At 50.0% G+C, this 21464-nt stretch overlaps 1 protein-coding gene across 5 annotated transcripts; it reads right to left on the bottom strand.

Annotated features, from left to right (window-relative positions):
* Positions 1-579: 579 nt before the first annotated feature.
* On the bottom strand, positions 580-19279 carry ADRB1 (adrenoceptor beta 1). 5 transcript variants are annotated; one of them, XM_058841554.1, is made up of 3 exons: positions 17847-19276; positions 8673-8727; positions 1023-1166 (listed from the first exon to the last, which is right to left on the bottom strand). In XM_058841554.1, exons 1-3 carry the CDS (start codon positions 19215-19217, stop codon positions 1147-1149), a joined length of 1446 nt encoding a protein of 481 aa, XP_058697537.1. In that variant the 5' UTR covers positions 19218-19276; the 3' UTR covers positions 1023-1146. The 5 variants fall into 5 exon arrangements, with proteins under 5 accessions (XP_058697534.1, XP_058697537.1, XP_058697536.1 ...); XM_058841553.1 differs by lacking the exon at positions 1023-1166 and adding an exon at positions 2674-2711; XM_058841552.1 differs by lacking the exon at positions 1023-1166 and adding an exon at positions 7217-7405 and having other exon boundaries at positions 17847-19277.
* Positions 19280-21464: the final 2185 nt, after the last annotated feature.

The raw sequence follows: 21464 nt of genomic DNA, 5'->3' as shown, positions 1-21464 counted from the left end.
TTCCTTGTTTGAAATGATCCAGCACTAGACTCTCAGATAGTCTCCATCTGGTTAAAAATAGTTACTTGCCTCATATGGCTTTAGCATGGTACTGTCAACTCTAAAATGTTCCACCTTCCAAAAAAGTAGAGTGAAAAATGAAAGTGAGCTTTCACACATCATTACTCTCTGCAGTTAGACCTCCAGAGCTCGTTCCAAACCCATCAAAGGAGGCGAGGCCAGCTGGGAGGGAGAGCAAGCAAGATGCTGGTGTTGCTGCTTGGTGCCCTGTGGGTCCTTGCAAGGCTCTGCCCTCTGCACACAAGCAACCAGGAAGATGGTCTGCTCATTTCCCAGAACAAAACACCAGCTTATTTTCAAGAAACATTTATTTGTCGGATTTCTGGAATGTAAGAAGAGTTTAGTCATCGCAGCTGGATATCTCCTGGTGTCAGCTGTGGGTCAGTCAGTCAGTTCTCTGCTCCAGCAGGGAACCAGTAGAGCCCAGTTGGCTGAGGAAGGTTCCACAGTCACCCTGTAACACTGGGGCAGGAGACCATGGGAGCCAGAAGTCCTCTCAGCCATCTCACAGCTCTTCCTCTCTGTAGGCATGGGGATCAGTGATGGGCTTGCACAGTGTGGCCAGCAGTGCTGAACTGCATGTGCTTTGGGGAAAAATGGGTGACTTTGTGGCAATAGTGGACAAATGATGCAGCTGGGTTATTTCACTTGGCTCTCTGGGTCGCTGGACTCTTGACTGTGTTTATGTTCAGGCCCAGCTGCTGGAGGGTGTGTGGTGGGATCCTTCTGCCACAGGAGTGTCACAGGGAGGGGACACTGAGGCACTACAGAGTGATAAATGGAACGTGTGTCAGGGCCAGCCCAGGAGGGGACAGACAGCACCTCTGCAGTGCCCTCAGCCAGCTCCTGGCATTCCCAGCCAGGGAGGGAAGCATGGCACAGAGGGAAAACCTGAGCTGCAGTCTGCCCCATGGCCCTGCACAGAGGTGGGACAGCAGCAGCAGCTGTAGTGCTCATCCTGGCTTCTCCATTGCTGAGCAATGAACAGGCTCGGTGGTATCCACCTGCTCCCAGTGCTGAAGAGCTTCAGAGAAGCCAGAGGAGGTACAGAAACATCCACTGCTTTTCACGGCACACTTCACAGCATCAGAAGCTGACTCTAGAGGCTGTATGACAAATTGCTGGTTAATACCCACATTAATTCATTGTTTCCCTTAGAGTTTCATTTGCTGTGCCTGCAGAAGCATCCTCTGCTCGTCTCCTCAAGGTGATATGCTAAACCCTGCTCCCTGGACCGTGGCAATCAGCTCTTGCTGGAATGTGACCAAGCCGCAGATGTCGGCTGAGGGAATCGCGGGGTCTCTGAATTGCTGAGCACCACGGCCACGTCCTGGCCATCTCCAGTGGGGTGGGATTGACCCCAGACTCAGAGCTCCCATGAAGACCTGAGTGAGCCAAGAGCTGCAGCCTGGCTGTGGGTGCTCTGAGCACCACCTCTGTCCCAGGCAGTGCTCTCAGGTGCTGCTGCTGTATCTGTGAGCTCCTGAAATGCCTGTCACACTGCCACACCACCTCATAATGGTCTCTTCAGCCTAAGCTCTGCTCTGGGTCACTCTTGGCAATACAAGGGATGAGTCTGGAAATTAACTACTCCTACAGAACAGGAGAGTTTTGAAGAAGAGCAGAAATGGACCAAGCTTCCCTGTTCTGGATGCCTGCTTGTGTACCAGACCGCAGCTGTGTTTATGGGAAGAGACATTTTCACATGCCAATAATTTTCATGCACACCAGGCCTTGTGCAATTTCTTCTTTCCATTTACAATATTATTTTATATGATAAATTTGAAGTGTGGCTTTCGTGCATGAATGATACAGTTTCCATAATATTTTTTCATATGCAGAGACATTTTGTTTTGATCTCATGGGGCATGAGTCAACTCCTATTTTGAAGCCACTGGAGTCCTTCCAGTGACTTTCCCAGAGCCTGGCTAACTGGGAAGATGAAGCCTGATGGTGCAGGCCACCCTGTTGAGGCTCAGGGCAGTTTGGTAGAGCAGCTCAAACAAAAAAGCCTCAATCAAGAAACTATGTCAATAGCATTCAGTGTGCTTGGTGCAAAACCAGAGTCTCTGCCCCAGAAATGCACGTGCTGCAGCATCACGAGCCCCTTGGAGAAGTTGGGAGCAGCGAGTGTTCGGCACTGCAAGATGCACAAAGCGCCCATCCAGAACAGGTGCCAAGTCCCTTAATCTCAAGGCTGCAGGAGTCAGGGTCAGCTACAGAACTCACCTGAGTGAGACAAACATGCCCCTGTGTTTCCTGGATTGCCCAGGCCAGGCTCTGCACTCTCCCAAAAGCAGCAGCCCTGTGAGCTGTCCTGCACGGTGACACTGCACGGCAGAGCTGGGGCCTCGCGCTGCCACCAGCTCATGTGGAGAGCCCTAAACATGTAAGGGTGTTTCCCATGAAGACTTTTCCAGATTCCCCGTGCAAGTGTGGGATCCCACACAATTCAGGCATGTCCCCATCCAGTATACATGAATTTTATTCCCCCTTTTTATGGACTGCTGGAGGAGTCATTTTGGTTTTTGGTAGGAGCAAGTTTCGGTGGGGAAATAACAGGTTCCTCAATTCAGCAAAATTCTAGCAATTTTCCTCAGCTCAGAAAGATGACCCTGTTCTGTGGGGTCAATAAGGAAGAGAAACAGACTCTGGAAGACAAAAAATGAGCAAGAAACAGGTCAGGTGCCCAAAGCTACTGACTAAGCATCCTGACTGCTTACAAGGCTTACGTGTCCAGAGCTCTGATAGCGACACAGGGCTGGCCAGAGGGGTTAGTGCTGTGCACACAGTGTTCCTGCCAGGCAGCAAGTGGCACCGTGGAGAGGTTCTGAGCAGCAGTCAGCAAGGAGGGCCCAGCAGGTGGTAGCCTCTGCCTGGCTCTGCTGCCAGCCCTGGCAGGGACCTGGGGCTGCTCTGCAGGACACGGGGCTGATGTTGTGTCCTCCACCACCGGCCCGGCTGAGAAAACCCCGTGTGGTTTGGAAATTAAGTGAAGTATTTTGTGTTTATGAAACAACTCCTAGGAGTTTGAAAAGGGGACTGGTGGTGTTTACACACAAGCTGGACAGACTCTAGCACGGTGTATGCTCTGTTGTGTCAACTCCTGCACCTGCATAAGATATTTTAAAACATCCCTGTGAAATGAGGGAGCCGAACAACCGGGTCCAATCAGCCCTGTCTGTGTTTCCCACAGAAAAAAAGCCACACTGAAGGCTTTTACTAACAGAGCTGTGGGATGCTCTGGCAAATCTGCTCTCCAAAGAGCCATTGTTCCTGTCTGAAGTCAAGGCTGGTCAAAAGCAGGGTGTGGAGCAGCAGGGGAGCAGCCTGGGTGCAGAGCTGGTTGAGTGCTCCTCCAGAAGAGGGGAGACAACGGGAGGAGCCCAAATGTGGCAGCACTGCAGCCTACAGCTGGCACAGGGAGAGCAGCAGCTCAGCCAACACCACCTTCAGCCCCTCTGAGAAAAGGAGGAGGCTTGCCCAAAGAAGAATGAAGTTGAGGCACATTTTCTTGTGCTTTCCCAAACTGCCAGAGTTACCAATGTGCTTCTCATTGTGTATTTCAGGTTCCTATGCCAGAGAGTGCCTGTTCCCCTTCTTAGCAACACAGGTTCTCTGTTTTGTACCATATGCAGAAGGTCCTGCCTGGCCTGTGTTTGCTTGTAGAGTGACACCAGGACTGAGTCCATAGAAGGTTGTTGACCTGGGAAGAGAGAGCTTCTAGAATTCAAGGGCTGGGCGATTTCTTGGAAGCTGCCTTATCAGCACGGCTGCAAGCTGGAGCTTTAACAACCCGGCACGTCCTGGGTTTCTATTCCTGCAGTTCAGTGTCTTTATGCTGTACACAAATGTTTATTTTGTAGTTTGCTATTTAAAACAGCCTTGGGCCCAGATTGCCACAAAACCATGAAGCCAAGATCAATTGCTTTGCTGATACTGAAATCAGGGGTCAGGGAAGTCCCGAAGCAAACCAATAGTGGGGAGCAGGTGTTTGTGCACAGAGGCTGTGTGAAGGCTGATTCCAAGAACCTCACGTGCCCTCCCTTCCCTGGTGGAGAAGGGAATCACATGGTGGGGTCAGGGGTTGTTATCAGCAGAGCAAAAGGAGGTGAAATAGGAGCAGAGAGGCATTGGCTTTGCATGGCAAGGACAGTCACCAGGGTGCAGGCTGGTCCAAGAGCAGTGGAGATGGGCTGGGAGGGAGTGGATGAGTGCAGCATTCCAGGGATTTTAAATAAAACCTGACAATACATTAAAGTCTGCTGGAAGCATGAGCCTGCACTTACACAGGCACAGAGCTGAAGTTTCAGAGTCAGACTGGGTCACTGTGAACCCCCAGGGTGTCTGTAGTGCCTCAAACCTTCCTGGCTACAGAAAATTTGGCAACCTGAGCAGAGCTGGCACCCCTTGTCCTCCCCCAGCTCCTTTTCCAGTGCCTTGGCCCAGCTAGGTTTTGGGACAATGCACAGCTGGGCAACCTCCATCCCACACGTGTCCAGGATACTGGGGAAGGCATATCCTGGGAGAGCTGTAGAGAGCAGCAGCTTGTCATCTGGGATTCATCCCTCATCCCTGAGGGGCAGTGTGAGTGAGAGCCTCGGGAGCAGCCAGCCAGGCTCACCAAAGCAGGACAGGCTGCTCTGCAAAGCCAGCACCTCCCTCGGAAATAAATGTCCACAGAGCCCTGGGCATGCGCCACCAAAAACTTCACCTCCTGAATCGCTGCTGTGATAATCCTGTTTGCTCTGTCTTAGTGACTGAAGAGAACTGTGACCAAGGAAAACAGCAGGATTATCCCCCAGCACCTGTTCCCACTGAAAGGATTATTGTAGCTGGCTGCATCAATGACGTCCTCTGGGTATCACCATGAAAGCAGCCTGAGAGACAGGGCAGCCCACCAGAAGAAGACCTCTCTCCCCTTCTGCATGCCCCTTTCCTGGGTATTTTGAACTTCTGGGAGCTCCTCACAGACAAAGGCCAGTCCATATAGACACAAGTGTCAGTGTTTCCACACGTGCAGAACACAGACTTGCTCCCCAAATAGCTTCATCTCTTGTTTGTCTGTCTAACAGGGAGGCAGCATGAGAAGTACAGGCTGTAAACTGCAGGGCTGAGAAGACAGAGAGCAGCTTTAAAACACTTTAAAACAAGCTTTTTTTTCCTGCTCAACATTTCTTGTTTTTCTGTTGTTCCAGGACAGTGTCTGACCCGCTCACCTCACAACATGTAGGGCTCTGTTGTGCTGCATTTGCATCTACAACACAATGGTAGCTGATGTCAGAGCTGTTTAGTGCAGAATGAAAATGATTGATTGCAGAAAGAGACATCTTCTTCAAAGCTGTTGATGTGGGGAAGCAGGAAAACTGGAGAGGGTCCAGAAAAATTTTGAAGGGACTGAGCATGCAACCCTCCTGTAGATGGAAGACTTGTGTTTTAAACTCAGCTTCCAGACATGAAACCTGCCCCACTGTGCCCTCTTGGCTCTCTTGTGGGATCACCTGAAATACCAAGATTTGCTCAATCACTATGAAATTGCCAGTGGGCTTTGCAGCAGTGCTCTGAGAGCTGGTTCTACCTCAGAGAGGTGCTGCAACTGCCCCAAGGCCTCTGTGACATGAGCTGACACCTCTTTCCATAGGTCTTCTTAGGAAAATCCTTCCATCTCTTAAGCAGAGGCCTTGGAGAACAAATTACCACAGACACAATTTTTTCTTTTTTCCTATAATGGAATGTAACATTAAACTAAACACTGGAACATGGAGAAAAACAAAGCAAAAGAAAAAAAAGAAAAGCCCAGGGAAATAACCCTTAGCTTCTAATGATTTTTGCAAAACACTGCTGAAATTAGTTTTTATAGAAAAAAAAAAAAAAGTATTTATCATATCTGTCAACACTAGAAAACTATAGTTAAATTAAAACTTTATTTTAAACTCTGACTAGGATCCAGCAGTGATATGAAATTTATAAATAGCTTATCATACACCACAGTATAAAAAGTACATTTAGCCTCTTGTTACTGAGACAAATTAATTGTTTTATATGAGATGGGAATTAGCTTTACCCCTCTGACCATCAAAACAGAGAAAAAAATTAAAACCACAGGGAGGAGAGCAAAAACAAGGCACACATTAATTTCTCCTGTGAAAAGGACTGTAGGAAAATGGTCCCTGTTGGAAGAGGCCACCCTGATGCTGAAGCTTGTCTACATCTGGGCTGAGTCCAGGCAGTACCAAGAAGCAGAGGTCTCTGATCCCCACCGTGGTGCTCCGGATTTCAACCTCTGACCCGCATAAAAGCTGTTCTCAAGCCCTGTGCCAGGCAGGTCCCCGGTTTAAATCAGTTACACTGTGGATGGGTGGCTCTTTCCAAAGTCTTCACCCTGTTGTTTTTGGCCATGGCTTTGACAGGATGGCTGCAGACGACTTCTTGTGCCAGCTCAGCTTCAAAGCACAAAAAGTCCTGTGGTCCTGGTACTGAGCACAAGGCTCTGCAGAGACTCTCCTGCTCAATGGCACAAACTGGACACGAAGTCTGACTATGCAGCTGTTTTACTTGGCCAGGAATTTCACACATGGCTGATGATGCTGATGCCTCTCCTGTGTTCTTGCCATGCTCCTGGTGCTTCCCAGTGGTTCAGGTACCATGCTCAGCTACAAAGGGGAAGAGCCTGCCTGGGTTTTTAAGGTGCTCCTTGAGATCTCTAAGCAGCCCCATGTCAGTGGTGCCTCTGCCAGAGGGGACCAGCAGCTTCCAGGTGGGAGAGGATCAGAAGTATTCTCCTTGGATATTTCAGTCTTGGAAGCTCAGTTAGAGGAGGCAGCATTCCTTTATCCAAGCTTCATTAATATCCCGAAAGAAAAGACAAATGTTCTTCATTCCTGGGGCCAGGCAGGGTCGGTGCTCCGCTCTGGCCGTGGCTCTGGCTGTATCCCAGACTCGGTGTGTGTGTTGAGGGGATGCAGATGATGGGCTGTGATGCAGCAGCACAAATGCAGCTCATCAGGATGCTGGCTGGCTGCAGAGCATGCAGCAGCACAGGTCTGCTGCTCCTGCATGCAGTGCAGAGGCCATGGCTGAAGTGGCAGGGAGCCTGTGACCACAGGGTGGCTGTGGAGGATGCTGTGGAGCAGCACAGAGAGGGAAGATGGGAAGCTGGTGGCAGGAGGCTCCAAGCAGCAGCAGCCAGGAGCCAAATTGTGACACGGGGAGATAAGGCTCTTGATGGATAGACCTCAGAAGGTTTGAAGGTTTTTGTTCTGCTTGGATAAGCAGTGAAATATTCACACAGATAAGCTTCTGAAATGCATCTGATCTGAAGCCCTTTGTGTCTTAAAAAGCAGGGCTGGAAATAGAACAAGAAAATTCCTCTGTGGCTTTTGTGGCTCCTGGGCTCTCCTTCCCCAGCACCAGGATGACCAGAATTACCCACACAAGCAAAGCAACAGTCAGCACAGCTCTAACAGCCAGACCTTCCCTGGACCTCAGGCATTCAGCTGTGCCTGAGTACCAGCCTGGATGAGGGCTGAAGGCAGCACTGAGGATGGCCAGCAATTAACCTGCACTTGGAATTGCAGTGCTTGAGTGGAGTGCTTTTGGAGGGTGCATCACTTCCTTGGAAATAAATTAGAGTGCTGTACTTTACTCCAGCAAGTTTCCTTGTACCATAAGTTGTTTAAACAGTTTGTCATTATGCATTTCCCATTCAGACAAAAACCAGATCACAAAGCCTGAGGCACCAAGGCTGGTAGGAAAACGGAAATCCTGCTCCAAGTGGGCAGAGAGCAGCTCCCTGGCTCTGGGCAGCGCTGGCAGACCCAGCAAAGGTTTGGGGCAGGAAGTAGCAATTTCTGGCTCTGTAGAAACCTTTCAGGTTCACCTTTGAAATATGACTCCCAATCAGTTCTGCAGGATTTCTGTCTGAGCATCCCCCAGCTTTGGCATGCCTTAGGGAGGAACCAGGTCCAAACCCCGAGGTCAGAGCAGCAGAGGGTTTCCAGCAAGCCAGGGAGTCCATTTAGGGTCCCATTTAGGGTCAGCTCATCTCTTCCCCTGTGTCTTTCCCTGGGCTTTTCAATTTGCCATTTATTACTTTGCCCTAATGAGTCTCCCCATCCACCCCCTAGCTTTAACCTCTTCCCTGCCAAGCCGTGTCTGGAGTTTACAGGAGAAAGTTGTTTATGTTAAATAGCTTTGTAATCGTTTCCTCCTCCGCCACCTCCCTTCCTTCCCCAATAAAATCCCTACGGCATGTTTGGCAAAGCCTGTAAACAAAGAGGAGGGTTTGGAGACCCAACAAATATTTGGTGAACCCAGTGGGGAAATAATGTCTTTTTTGAAGGACGTTACAGCTTGAATTCATAATAGTAGGAAACTAGTGTCCACCCTAGGTAAGGAATTGTCTACTTAACAGCTACCAGGCATAAAATACAGATGCCCATGCAGCCAAAAGTCATCACTGGGTGCAGGGGGTTAACCCTGTGTTTTCCTCCCCAGTCAAGGTGGTGTTGATAGCAACAAATCTATGTGTTTGCTAATCTCCAAATATTTGAAGTTGTGACAAGTGGGCAGGGAAAGGAGAACACAAAAAGGCAAGAGTGTTTTGAACTCACCTAGGCTGATGAACAGAAGCACGAGGCAATGAAAATCCATTAGCCTGACTGCTCCCTGCAGAGGAAAACCAGGCACACAAAATCCAATTCATTATTCTCTTTCTTATTTAATGCTAAGTAAGTCATTGAACTTTACTACTTGATCTATCTATTTTCTTTAGTAGTAGGGCTGCAGGAAATCTTTCTCTTCTCAAAGGGGGTTTCAAGTTTCTCACTGATATCATGTAAAAAATACTTGGGAGTGTATGAGTAAAAAATAACTGCATTTCAAAGGGAGCTTGAGCCATGCAGATAATGATAATTTTTCTTCTCTGAAGCACAGAACAGAAGAGTGGAGGCCCCTGGGAGCTGGGAGCACCATTGTTCTTCTTCCAGGCCATTATCTGGAGACAGGCTCTGAGATAGACTCCAATGAGGCCATGGGAAGGATTATCTGCTCGGAGTGCTAATGGCATGCATTTGACAACATCAACCATTTAATTTATGAGGTGCCTTGTAACCTAAGGGCAAAGAAATTCATACCATGCAATAGCCCAAACATATCCGGTGCAATTAAAAATTGTCTGATCAAAGCCCAGCCTGCTCCACAGCCCCACTCACCTAATTATAGCTATGCAGAAAAGTTCTACCTTCCTAAGAGTTACCTTACTGGATTTTGTACTGTGATGGCAGCGTTATACAACGAGAAATATATTAATGGAAACTATCCAGAACTGAAACCATTCCAGCCTTTTTATCACCACATTCCTTGCTCCCACGTAAGTGAAGTGTGCAGGAATAAAAGCAGCTAAACACCATTCAGCAGCAGACACAGATGATGGGGATTGCTCACAAGCCCCTAACAGCCCAGTGGTGCTCATAAGTGTTGGGATTCATACATACACACTGGGAAACAGAGCTGCTCTTCCTGGGGAATTATTTTTCCAGTGTCCTTGGCTTGTAGCCATATCACTCTTGCATTTGAGGACAGTTTGGTGCTGAGATCCACAGGAGTTGCTCTTTCAGCTGCCCTGGTCCCAGTCTCTGTCAAAAGTTTGTCCCATGCCCCACACTTTGGTCTTGGAAATAATCAGAATTCAATTTTTTTTTTCCCGCTATTGCACTAGTATTTGTAAAAACCTGAATTTATTTTGACTTTTCACATACAGTGAGAAGCTTAATGGCTTAGTCACTAAACCCCTGAATAGAATATTTTGAGCAGCTTCTGAAAGGGAGAGAAGGTTTGGGTGGTGAGTCCTCTTTTTTCAGCACCAGCCAAGCAAAACAGTGGCCAGAGAGGGCTGGTCTGGGTCTCAACGTCTGCACCACTGGACACGAGATTTGTGACCACAGAGATGGATCTAAACCAGGGCTGCTATCAGATGATCCCTAACCCATCACTCTGCATCTTCCTATGGCAATTGTTACCCGTGCTCGTGTAACCCGCTGGCTCAGCTGAAACAAACCTTGTCTGAAAGGGCTGGGTTTCAGCCACAGGAGCTCACTGCCCGTGCAGCTCCACAGGCAGCAGAGCCAGGCTGGGAAGCAGGACAAGCAATGGGACTTAAGGGCTGGGGAGAGGAGGAGAGGGGGCAAGCACCAGCCCTGGCTTGGATGGGCTGATGCTGAAAACCACAGACAGGCACCTACAGCGTTGCCAGACAGCTGGTAACTACCTGGCACTGAAACAGGAACAAAACCTCTCCCGTGGAAGTTCTCAAGGTGGTTTAGAGCACTGCTACAACACCTGTTGTCACTGGCAATTACTGCAGCAGCTGCCTTGTGCTGCATATTAGATAAAAGCTCCAAAAAGCCCGAGTGTTTGACACAGGCTGTTCTGTGAGCGATCCCTACAGATGCTCCTGTGTCGGATCCAGCCCGGATGCGCTGGCGGTGTGGCTGTCCCAGTCTGGCCATGGGGACCTGCCAGGGTACCAGCGATGCTGTGTGTGAGCAACAGGACCCACACCGCCCCTGCTGCCTCCCGTGCCCGCAGCGAGGATGGAGCGCTGCCTGCCAGGGAACACATCCCACACCCTCCCTGTCCTAAGCCAGCTAATTGAGGTTCTATTTGACGGCTCCCAAGTGAGCATTTAGGGGAAGAACAGAAAAACAAACCACCCCTGGCTGCAGGCGGGCTCTGCGAGCTGTGGAACAATGGGAGCTGTGTAGGACATCTCCCAGTTTACCTGCTCCAGTCCAAGAGGAAGCGCTCCTCCCTGCGCTGCACAATGAGGGACGGGGTGGCCGCGCAGGCTGACACTCACCTTTGTGTCTCAGGACACCTCTGGGGTCCCTCCCGGCGCTCGGGCAGGTGAGAGGGGCACACATGATACACCCGAAAGGGAGCAGAGTGGCAGAGGGTGAGCAGCGGCATCCGTGACCCTCACTGGAGCAGTCACCGCGGGGCTCCTCATCTGCACATGGAAACTTCAACCCTGAGCGCTGCTCTCCCTTCCCCGCTAGGAATCCCGCCAGGGGCTTTTCTTGATTCCTTCTTCTTAACAAGAGGTCTCTACATTTTGCCAGCAAAGCACTGTTCAAATTTTACCACCTGGAGAAACCTTTTGTGATGTGCTATTGTGCTGTCTCTGCAATTGTTCCTTACTGTGGCAGGGTCCCCCTCTGAGGGAAGCCAGCTTGCAGATTTGGAGGGGGCTGCAGCACTCACCTGGCCCTGCAAAATGGCTTGTTGGTAGCTGAAATGTTTATACACCTAGCAGCTGCTGAGATTCTGAGCTCTTTAGTGTCTGTTTGCCTCTTTGGTGTATACACTTGGATCTGCCTTTCAAAGCATTGTGCCAATGAGCTTAAGACAAATTATGAAAATAAATTTCGTAGGAAGAAGCCAAATACCTTAGCTTTGAGAGAGACACTGGGCCAGGCTTGCAAAGATACATCACTGCCTAGAGACACACAACAGTTGCTAATGGCTAAGGCACTGAACTAGTAGAAAATCCTCATTTAATCTCATTAAGGACAACAGGATTCGGTGCATTACACAGGATCAGATGGGAAGGGTACACCATTACATCAGAGATGCTCTGCTAATCATGGCAATGGCAAAAGTCTGCAAATGGTAAGCTTCTATTTTCTTCTTTAGGCTGTGAACCTGGAGGTCAGGACTCCTTTCCTGTTTGTCAGGGAATTTTGCACTCTGGTGCAGCCAGTATTCATAACTCTGAGCATCAGTCCTGGAAGGAATGGGTAAAACCAAACCTGGACAACTGCCCACAGCCTGGTACAGTTCATGATTCTAACAACTGCCAGGGCACAAACAAAAAAACCCTTGTGCTGCTGGGTGCTAAGGCCAAGCAAGCAAACACTACCATGAAAAACCTGGAAGCCAAGTGGGGCAGGGAAGAAAAGAAAGTTGGCTTGTGAAGCAAATGTGAGTACCAAGCTGCTGCTTTTGGTGAACCAGGAAGCTGATCACCAGTTTACATAATAAATCCAAACTCTGTTCCATTTCCAGCACAGTGGGCCCGATTCTGTGGCTGCTTGGCAGGACAGAGGACGAGTCAGGGCAGGGGCACGGTGGCAGCCAGTGCCAGCACGCCCGGCACACCCCACAGCACTGCCACCCCCAAGGCCATGGGGCACCTCCCGTTTGGCACCACGGAAGAGGAGGGTGGCTCCAGGCTGGGGGATGGCTCCAGGTCCAGCTGGAGCCACTTGGAGAGGAGGGGGAGATGCTGAGGGGGTCCAGTGCGTCCGCGGCTGGCCAGAGAGCTGAGTGGCTTTACATCAGCTGAAAGCTGCTCAGGTGTGCTTTAGTCTGCTGCTGTTATCCTCAAAGAATAGGAAAAAAAAACTTCTAGGAATGTTTTGGACATATTTTAGCTGCCAGTCCTTTGGTAGCATGGTCCTGTATGGAATGTCTGACCTCATACCTCTTAACCTGTATTTCCACAGTGCCTCTGCCTGATGTATCCCTCTCCAAACCAACTACTCTTTACCAGTAAAAGGCAGCACCTACAGCCTGCCCAAAGACACCCCAGTTTTTCTTTTTGCATTCACAATCCTGTGTTTGCTCACCAGCATCACCTTTTTTATCCTTTTCCCATCTTGGCCACTTTTCCCAGCAGAGTTTGACAGGCTGGAGTTAGTGAATTGTGGGGATAAATCACCTGCTGTTACCATGGGCGGCTGCTCCTCGCGGATGGGCAGGCATACAAACGTCTCAGAGAAAAAGCAGATCGATTTCTTCTGCAACATGATTGTCACAAATATTGTTGATCTTACATTATGTGTGATTGTTTATATAAAGAGAAAGAATCCTTACTTCCTCCTGGGGCGTTTGGGAATTTGGCAGGGTCTGAAAGCGAGTCAGTGGTGCATAGGATAATGCTCCTTGGGGAGAGTGTGCTTAGTGCTATTGCAGGAGATCACATTGGTGCTCTTGACACAAACAGAAAGTCCCAGCTGAACAATGAGTTTTTAGGATGAAAAGTGAAATGTTAGGAAGGTGTGTACATTGCCGTGAATTTGCTTCTTCTTGCTTGTTGATGTGGCGGTAACAGAACTATTTTTAGGTATAATCCTTCAAACATAACATGACTTCTCCTTTCTGATTAGTACAAAGCTGGCTTCTAGTCAAAGGATAATTATTTCCCAACACATCACCTAACACACACCAGCAAACAAAACACTCATTATTTGAACTATCCAGCACTAACTGTTATTTAGCAGTTAACATTTTCTCGACAGCTTTAAATAGGACTAATTGCTCCAGCTTCATTAGCAGAGGTCATTTGCTGTTGGTAACAATACTTTTCTGGAGATAGACTCTCGTATGAGATTAGATTATCAGGTCAAATTCTGCTCCCAGTGGCAATGATGCCTGACCGCATTTGGCCTCACGAAAGTCTGCTCTTTTCAGTTCATAGCTGCCCAATTTCCAGCCCTGCAGCTGATATATTACATAAAGGAAGTAAGTACACTCCACCAGACGGGAAATTACAATAAATTAGGAAAGTGTGCAGCACAAGGAAGGTTTGCAAAATAGCCACTTAGAGGTTATTAATAAAACCTTAGTCTCAGATAGGGTTTAGGAAAAAAAAAAGTCGATAAAGAAGTTGTCCTTATACTTGAGGACATGTGGATGCCCAAGAAGGAAAGCAGCATCTGCATAAGAACCAGTGCATGCAGCAACTTAAATACCCAGCCGATGCTGTCAAATGCACAGCTCAGATCCTAAGCCACCTTTTTTCACATAGTTCCATGCTGCTTGGAGCAACAGACAGTGGATGCTGAGGGTTGCAGTCTTAGAGTGCAGCGGATTTGCAGGAGGGCTTCTGTGTAGCTCTCACTGCTGGGGAGTCCTTCTGCAGAGCCTGCTGCTTGTCTGAAACAGCCTCAACTTCCCTGAGCACATGGAAAACTGAATCCACTCCTCCAACCCGGTCTATTCCCATTTAAACACACGGAGAGAGGCAGCCTTCCTTTCAGAAGTGCTGAGCAAACACTGCACAGAGTGCGGCCGGCGCCTTGGAGAATCAGGCGTCTTCCATGTGGAAGTCTCCAGGCATCCTCGCCAAATAATTTTGGTCCTGGCAGCTGCAGGACATTTTCTCTGAGCGGATTTCTGGTTTACCTGTGTCTCCCTCTCCTGCAGGCCTGCAGCTCTTTGCTGTTGCTTTCCTGCCCACGTACGTGTGCAGCCGCATGCCTACCACCTTTTCTTTCTGACTTGCAGCTCCAACTGCTAATCCATGTCTGGTTTTTGTCAGAAAAAAATACATTCATCCCGAGTGTTTGACTCATTGCCTCCGGAGTATTTCAGCTGCCCCACAGCGCTTCTCAGAGTATCCTTCTCTGCAGAGAACAGCCTGTTCTGAGTGTGATCCACAGCAGACTGCTCGCCAGCAGCCTCCCCTTCCTCGCACACGTGTGTGCCATATGTCCTGCTCTGTCCTCACTGTTACTGTGCCACTGCCTTTTCCACGCCATGCAAGATGGACTGGCATCCCTGTGCAGGCTGCCAGTGGGATTACTTCAGCTGTCTACCAAGGGACTCAATGTGTCAGCCTCCAGACTCTTTCAGCAGGTCGTCAACTGGCAAAATTCAACAGCAGACGAACCCTGACTGCTCTGCTGACACAGCTGGCCCTTCTGAGGTCAGTGTGCTAAACCCATCCTACCTCAGTGCCATTACACTTGTCCAGGAGATGCATCACCCAGCACAGCTCTTCCACAGGGCAAACAGAGCAAGTTCTGGCCATAAATTTCCCACCTAAGTTGGACCCTGTTGACACAAAATTGTCACCACTTTTTAAAGTCTAAGGACAGGAGTGTTTGGATAGTTAGAAGTGAGTGTGTGAACTGATTTATGAGATGAGTATCCAAGTCCATTAGGCTGTCCTGCTCCATGCAGTAGGCACTGTGCTTCCTCAGGATCCAGCATCCTGCTGAGGATGAGGGCTTGACAGCCACTTCCCAGGCAGCTGCTGGGATCCTGTCTTGCTCTACCCAGCAGGCAGAGACCTGGCCCTGCCCTGGCTCAGTGATCCCCAACATGCACAAGGAAAGCACCACTGTCTCCCCATCCCATCCCAGACATGCACAGCCAACATTTCGTTGCTGTTGCTGGCATCAGACATCACCATCCAGTGCACACTTTTGGTCCTGTTGTGTTTGCTGTAATCAAAGATAAAACCAGATTGTTTTGGGTTTTTTAAAATCATTTGGTGGCAGAGTGGCAGAGCCCACCTCACTTAGCTCCTGATTTGATGTCACCCCAGCATTTTAAGGACCCCATTTCACTGTTATCAAGGAAGACACCATTAACTGCAGCTCACATCAAACTCCAGTAACATCGATAGAAAAGTATTATTTACTTCTCCAGTCCCTTTATTTTGTATTTGCATAAAAAGAATAACTTTCCCCCCTCCCCGCCCCGAAAATGCAACATAAGAAATTGCAAAGGACAAATTCCTTAACTTTGAAAACAAAGAAAAATGAACAACTGGTTTCCAAAACAAACCGCGAGCCACCACCCTGAAGAACTCGCTCTGGGAAGTGCTGTTCCTGGGAGCTGATATTCAATTAAACTATACTCCTGAGTTTAATAAAACTAAAAATTACTTCACTTTGATTCTGCACTGTCACTTTGCTTCCCTGTCTGCCATGTATTCATTTCAGTAAAGAAAAACTTTATGAAACCACAAGAATAGAGCACACCTTCATAAAGCAATAAAGGAAGACAAAGCTGCAGCACTTCTGCTCACTGCAACTCCTTACTTACAGCAATGAAAAATGTAATATTCAGTTATCATCACCTGCTAGGGCAGGATCAGCCCTGCTGTCAGCATGAAGTGGACCTACTTGTGGGGTGGCATGTAATGCTCACAGAGATTTCTTTCTACTCAAGACCAATTTAAGCTTTCAAAATAAGTGTCCTCTGTAATCTTAAATATTCTGGTCTCCTGACTCCCAGCCATGTACTCCTATGACAACAACAACAAAAGAAAAAAAAAAAAAAAAAGAAAAAAAAAAAGAGAAGAATATATCCCAGAAAGGAATAGTTCAAGAAAATGAGTATTCACTATCAGTGGAAACACCTTGTCTTTAGCCATTAATTTAGCCATTAATTTTTTCCTATTAATAAGGGAAGTCAGTGGACCTCAGTGCAACTGGAACACAACTATACTGGGTTTCAAACAGGTTTTTTTGCAACACTGTGTCAGGAAAAGCCATTAGATCAAGTTGTATTGGTAATCTGAGCCATCTTTGGAGAAAAACAAATGCTGTTCTTCCCATTATACGTTGGTATAGTTTCAAAACCTATAGAGACACACTTGCTTGTGCTGCAATGGTATTTATTGCACATAGACCAATTACTTACACAGTAGTAAATTGCACCAAAGTATAAATACGTTATAAAACACACACAGAGAGGAAAATGGAAATGACACACAAGTGCTAAAATAACAGCAGATTCACGTGGGCATTTGGAAATAAAAATAAAAATATTAAAGTCTCTTAAGATATTTTAATTTATAATATGGATATATTTACAGTACCTTCAAAAAATAATATTAAAAAAGTCACTCTCTCTCAATAAAACTAAAACAGATCAGACAAAGCCAGAAATCAGGTTCAGGGTCGGTGTTACTCAAACCTCCGTTTCCTTTTCAATCTGCATGTGTGTATGTGTGTGCAAGTAATATCTTCAAATAACTTTACAACTCTTTTAACACTGTGCAAAAAACGACTTTGTCGCCATTTAAAAAAAAAAAAATGTGCAGTACATTTTTTCGTCTCCGGGATTCTCCCCTCTCCCCCGGTTCATCTGTAATTACAATGAACAAGCTGCAGAAGGTTCCTCACCCCCGCTCCTCCCCGTCCCTTGTCATAAAACCCTAGTAGTGGGATGTAAATATGCTGTTTAATATAAACATGCTCCGTTCATTCCCCTGTACAATATGCACAGTTTGAGGTAGAAGTTTCTCAGCCTGACTGCTATTGTCTGGCCGAAGGAGATAAGCACAGTAACTCACTGCTGGCTGATGCAGAGGGAATAAGCACAAGAGTGTGGGTCGGGTTGTTTTACCCCCTCTCAAAATACGCCAGTGCTCCTCATTGCTCATTATTTTCTGTCTCGCTACTCTGCAGACGAGGAGAGCACGGCTGCTCCGAGCTTAAAACTCATCTTGCCAGCAGGTCTCCGTGTCGCCGGCCGCGCTCCGTGCCCGGAGCACCTGCAGCACCGACCCGCGCCTCCCAAAACCCCGGCAACCCGGGAGAGGGGATGAGCCCCGGGGCCAGGCGGGGTGGCCGGACCCCAGCTGCAGCCGAACTCGGCCCCAAGGGCCAGCACCACCCGCTGGTTCGGCCACCAGCACGGTCCTGGGACGGTCACCCGAGCGCGGGCGCTGCCGCCACAGTCCCCGCGACAGCGCGTCTCCTAAAGACGAGGTGGCTGTCTCCGGGATGGGCTCTTTATTTCCTTTGTTCTCCGGTCAGTGGGTTTCCTGTTTTCTGTAGTTTCGGATGAGGTATGTCGTACACCAGTTCACCTGCTTTTATTCCTAAGTAAACACCCGCACTCCCCCTGCCAAGGCAGGGATCGCTCTGCCGGGCAATAGCATTACCATCAGCAGCTGCCGGGGACTTCTCTGCTCCTGCGCGTCTCCCTGCCTGCCTTTCCCCCCTGTCCCGGCTCCGACGCGGCCCCCCACGCCCCCCCTATACCTTGGACTCCGAGTCGGAGGCTTTGCTATGTCTCTCCTCCAGGCTGGACTCGCTGCCGCCCCGCGTGCCCCCGTTGCAGTCGGACCAGGTCCCGGCCAGGCTGCGCTCGGGGGAGCCCACGGTGCTGATGAAGCCCCCGGGCAGCCGGGCCAGCTCCCCGCCGCCGCCGTGCAGCCACCGGTCGGCTTTCCGGCGGCAGCACAGCAGCCTCTTGAAGGCCTTACGAAAGTCGGGGCTGCGGCAGTAGATGATGGGGTTGAACGCGGAGTTGGCGTAGCCCAGCCAGTTGAAGAAAACGAAGAGCCAGTCCGGCACCAGGTCCCTGTTGAAGACGTTGACGATGTTCACCAGGAAGAAGGGGAGCCAGCAGAGGGTGAACACCCCCATGATGATGCCCAAAGTCTTGAGGGCTTTCTGCTCCCTCATGGCCATGATGCGGGAGCTCTTTCGCTTGCTGGCTCGGCCGTTGCCGAGGATGGGCTGGTGGTGAGGGTGAGCGGGCAGGGGCGTCTGCGGCTGCTCCTGGCTGCCGTAGAATCGGCCCTCGCACCTATCGATCTTCCTCATCTGCTCCTTGGCCTCTCTGTACACCCGCAGATACACAAAGATCATGATGAGAAGGGGGATGTAGAAAGAAATGATGGACGAGGCGATGGCGTAAGCCCTGTTGGTGACGAAGTCGCAGCAGCCCGGATCCTGGTAGCACTCCAGCGCCTGGGGGTCGTCATCCCGCCACCAGTGCATCATGATGGGCAAGAAGGAGACCAGGGCAGAGATGGCCCAGACGGTGCAGATGATGCCCTTGGCCCGACCCTTGGTCATGAGGCTCTGGTAGCGGAAAGGCGAGGTGATGGCCAGGTAGCGGTCGATGGCGATGACGCACAGGGTCTCGATGCTGGCCGTCACGCAGAGCACGTCCAGCGAGGTCCAGCACTCGCAGAGGAAGGATCCCCAGAGCCAGGTGCCCCGCACCACCAGCGTGGCCCCGAAGGGCACCACCAGCAGCCCCATCACCAGATCGGCGCAGGCCAGCGAGGTGATGAACAGGTTGGTGAGGGTCTGCAGCCGCTGCGTCCTCCCGATGGCCGCGATCACCAGCACGTTCCCGGCCACGATGAGCAGCACCACCAGGGCCATCAGCAGGCTCATGCCCACAGCCCACTGCTGCGACAGCAGCTCGGCGGCGGGCAGCTGCCTGCTCCCGGGCGGCACGGCCGTCACCCCGGCCACGGAGCGGTTCTGGGGGCCGCAGTCCGGAGGCAGCCACCCATCGCCCATGGCTGTGCGGGGCGCTCCGGCCGCCGCTCCGCACCGCGCCGCGGGCAGGAAGGCGGCGCCGCCGCCGCTGCCACCGCCCGGGGGCTGCCGCATGGCCCCGCGCCGCGCCGCCGGACGGGCCCGCCCCGGTACCGCCCCGATACCGCCCTGGTACCGCCCCGGTACCGCCCCGATACCGCCCTCGTACCGCCCCGGCACCGCCCCGGTACCGCCCCGGTACCGCCCCCTGCCAATGGGCACCGAGGGAGCGGGACTGAACCGCCCCGCCCGCGCACCGGCGATACCGCTGCACCTACCCTGCGCCTACCCTGCCCCATCCCTGCACTATCCCTACTCCATCCCTGCACCATCCCTACTCCATCCCTGCCCCATCCCTACTCCATCCCTGCCCCATCCCTGCACCATCCCTGCCCCATCCCTGCCCCATCCCTACTCCATCCCTGCTCCATCCCTGCCCCATCCCTGTTCCATCCCTGTCCCTATCCTTGCCCCTATCCCTGCCCCATCCTTGCCCCTATCCCTGCCCCTATCCCTGCCCCTATCCCTGCCCCTCTCCTTGCCCCTATCCTTGCTTATCTCTGACGCTATTCCTGCCCCATTCCTGCCGGTACCGCCCCGAATTCCCCAGGATCCCCCGTATTCGCTCTGGCTACGCTCTGCCTGTCCGGCGGCTGCCGAGCACAGAGCCTCCTTTCCTCACGGCAGCGTGGATGTCCTGGGCAAGGGGTGTCTGTGCCTGGCAGCCGCAGGGCAGCCAGGGGATACCGGCAGGGTGGCCTCCTACCGGCTTCTGGAGCAGAAATTACTTCTCTTTACCCCTGGAAAAAGTAAAATGCCAGGACTGGCTGCATCCCTTTGGATGTCCCCATCAGAGACAAGTGTCGCGCTCACAAGGCCCCTGTCCCCAGTGCCTCCTCTCCCAGCTCTGTGGATATCGCTTGTCCCTGCATCTCCCTATTGTGAATCCTCTTTTTCCCATCTCCTCCAGCCCTGCTGGACCAAGCCATTGCAAGGTTGGGAGGTGGGAGCTCCCTTTTCTGGCTTTTCTCTGCTGTATTGAACGAGTGTCTCTGGACTTTCAAAAATGTGTGAAGTAGCTTTTACGCAGTCTGGTCAAACACACTATATCTAGGGACTGCTCGAAGTATTAATGATGTTAGTACCATTATTTGGTAATGAGCAGTAAATTACTGAAACATCAGGAGGCTGCAATGCCCGGATAACCAACTGAGCAAATCCTGCCCAGGTCCCATCCCCTTCTGGGAAACCTGCTGCTAGGAACTTGTTTGGTTAGATTTCCATTCACCTGTGTGGCTCTCTATTCTGCTCTGAAGCTGTAAGACTGCATTTTACTGCATTTTATTCCTGTTTTAAACTTCTTAAAATAATGTGGAGCAACCACAGAGTAAATGAGAACAATGTCCCTTCTCTCCTGCCTTTTAAATCATTGGCATGTCTTTACAGCAGCACCAAATGTTCCCCCACAGCACTCTGGGAGCAACTGGAAGGCACAGTTATTTTCTTCCCCCTATATATTTATTCTGCTAAGACTGCTCTGCTGTTCCAGCTGGCCCATAAAAATCCCTTCTAGGCTTAGGCTTGATTTACAAGGTCACAACCTGGGGAAAAATTATTTATTTATTTACACAGTGTTTATTTAACCCTGACTAAAGGCCACACACCAGCATGGACCTGCTGCTTGGCAAACCATTCCCTTATGTTCCCATGGACTTTGCTTTGCTGCTCGTCATCTGCTGGACCAAAGCATGACCCTCTTTAGTGGGAAGGGAAGGAAGCATGACATCCTCAAGAACACAGGGAGATCTTATGCCAAATGAAAAGCAGAAGGGCTGTTTCTAGGTGTATTTGCCCAGGTCTGGTATCTGTAATCCTGATCTAAAAAAAATAATAATATGAAACCAGGTTAGTGGAGCTGTGGGATAGAAACATTTTTTTCTTTTCTACATTTAGCTGCTTAAAGTAAGTATGAGGTCCATGATGCATCATTACACCAAAACCTTCACAGACAAGATGCTTGGATGAATTTTGTGAATGTGTACAGTCCATTTTAGCATAAAATCAGCCAGAAAAAATTCTGATAAAATCTTAAATATTTTTCCCAAGATGACAGTGAAGCAGTGGTGGGGATAGCCTGCAGCTGTTTTATTTGCTATTCCTGGAGCACCATCCATCTGTCATCTGTCCAGATCCATTATGGCTGTAATATCTTTATACAGTTAATAAATACCGTAAACTAATAAAATGCCAGCTCTTTGCCTATCAAGCTGTCCTATCAGATCTCCAGCAGGAGGTCTCTTCCCACCATAAGAGAAGATAAGC

Source organism: Poecile atricapillus, chromosome 6, assembly GCF_030490865.1.
Source record: "Poecile atricapillus isolate bPoeAtr1 chromosome 6, bPoeAtr1.hap1, whole genome shotgun sequence".
Classification (NCBI taxonomy): Eukaryota; Metazoa; Chordata; class Aves; order Passeriformes; family Paridae; genus Poecile; species Poecile atricapillus.
The sequence above is the reverse complement of the archived record's forward strand: the minus strand, read 5'-3'. Positions and strand labels throughout refer to the sequence as shown.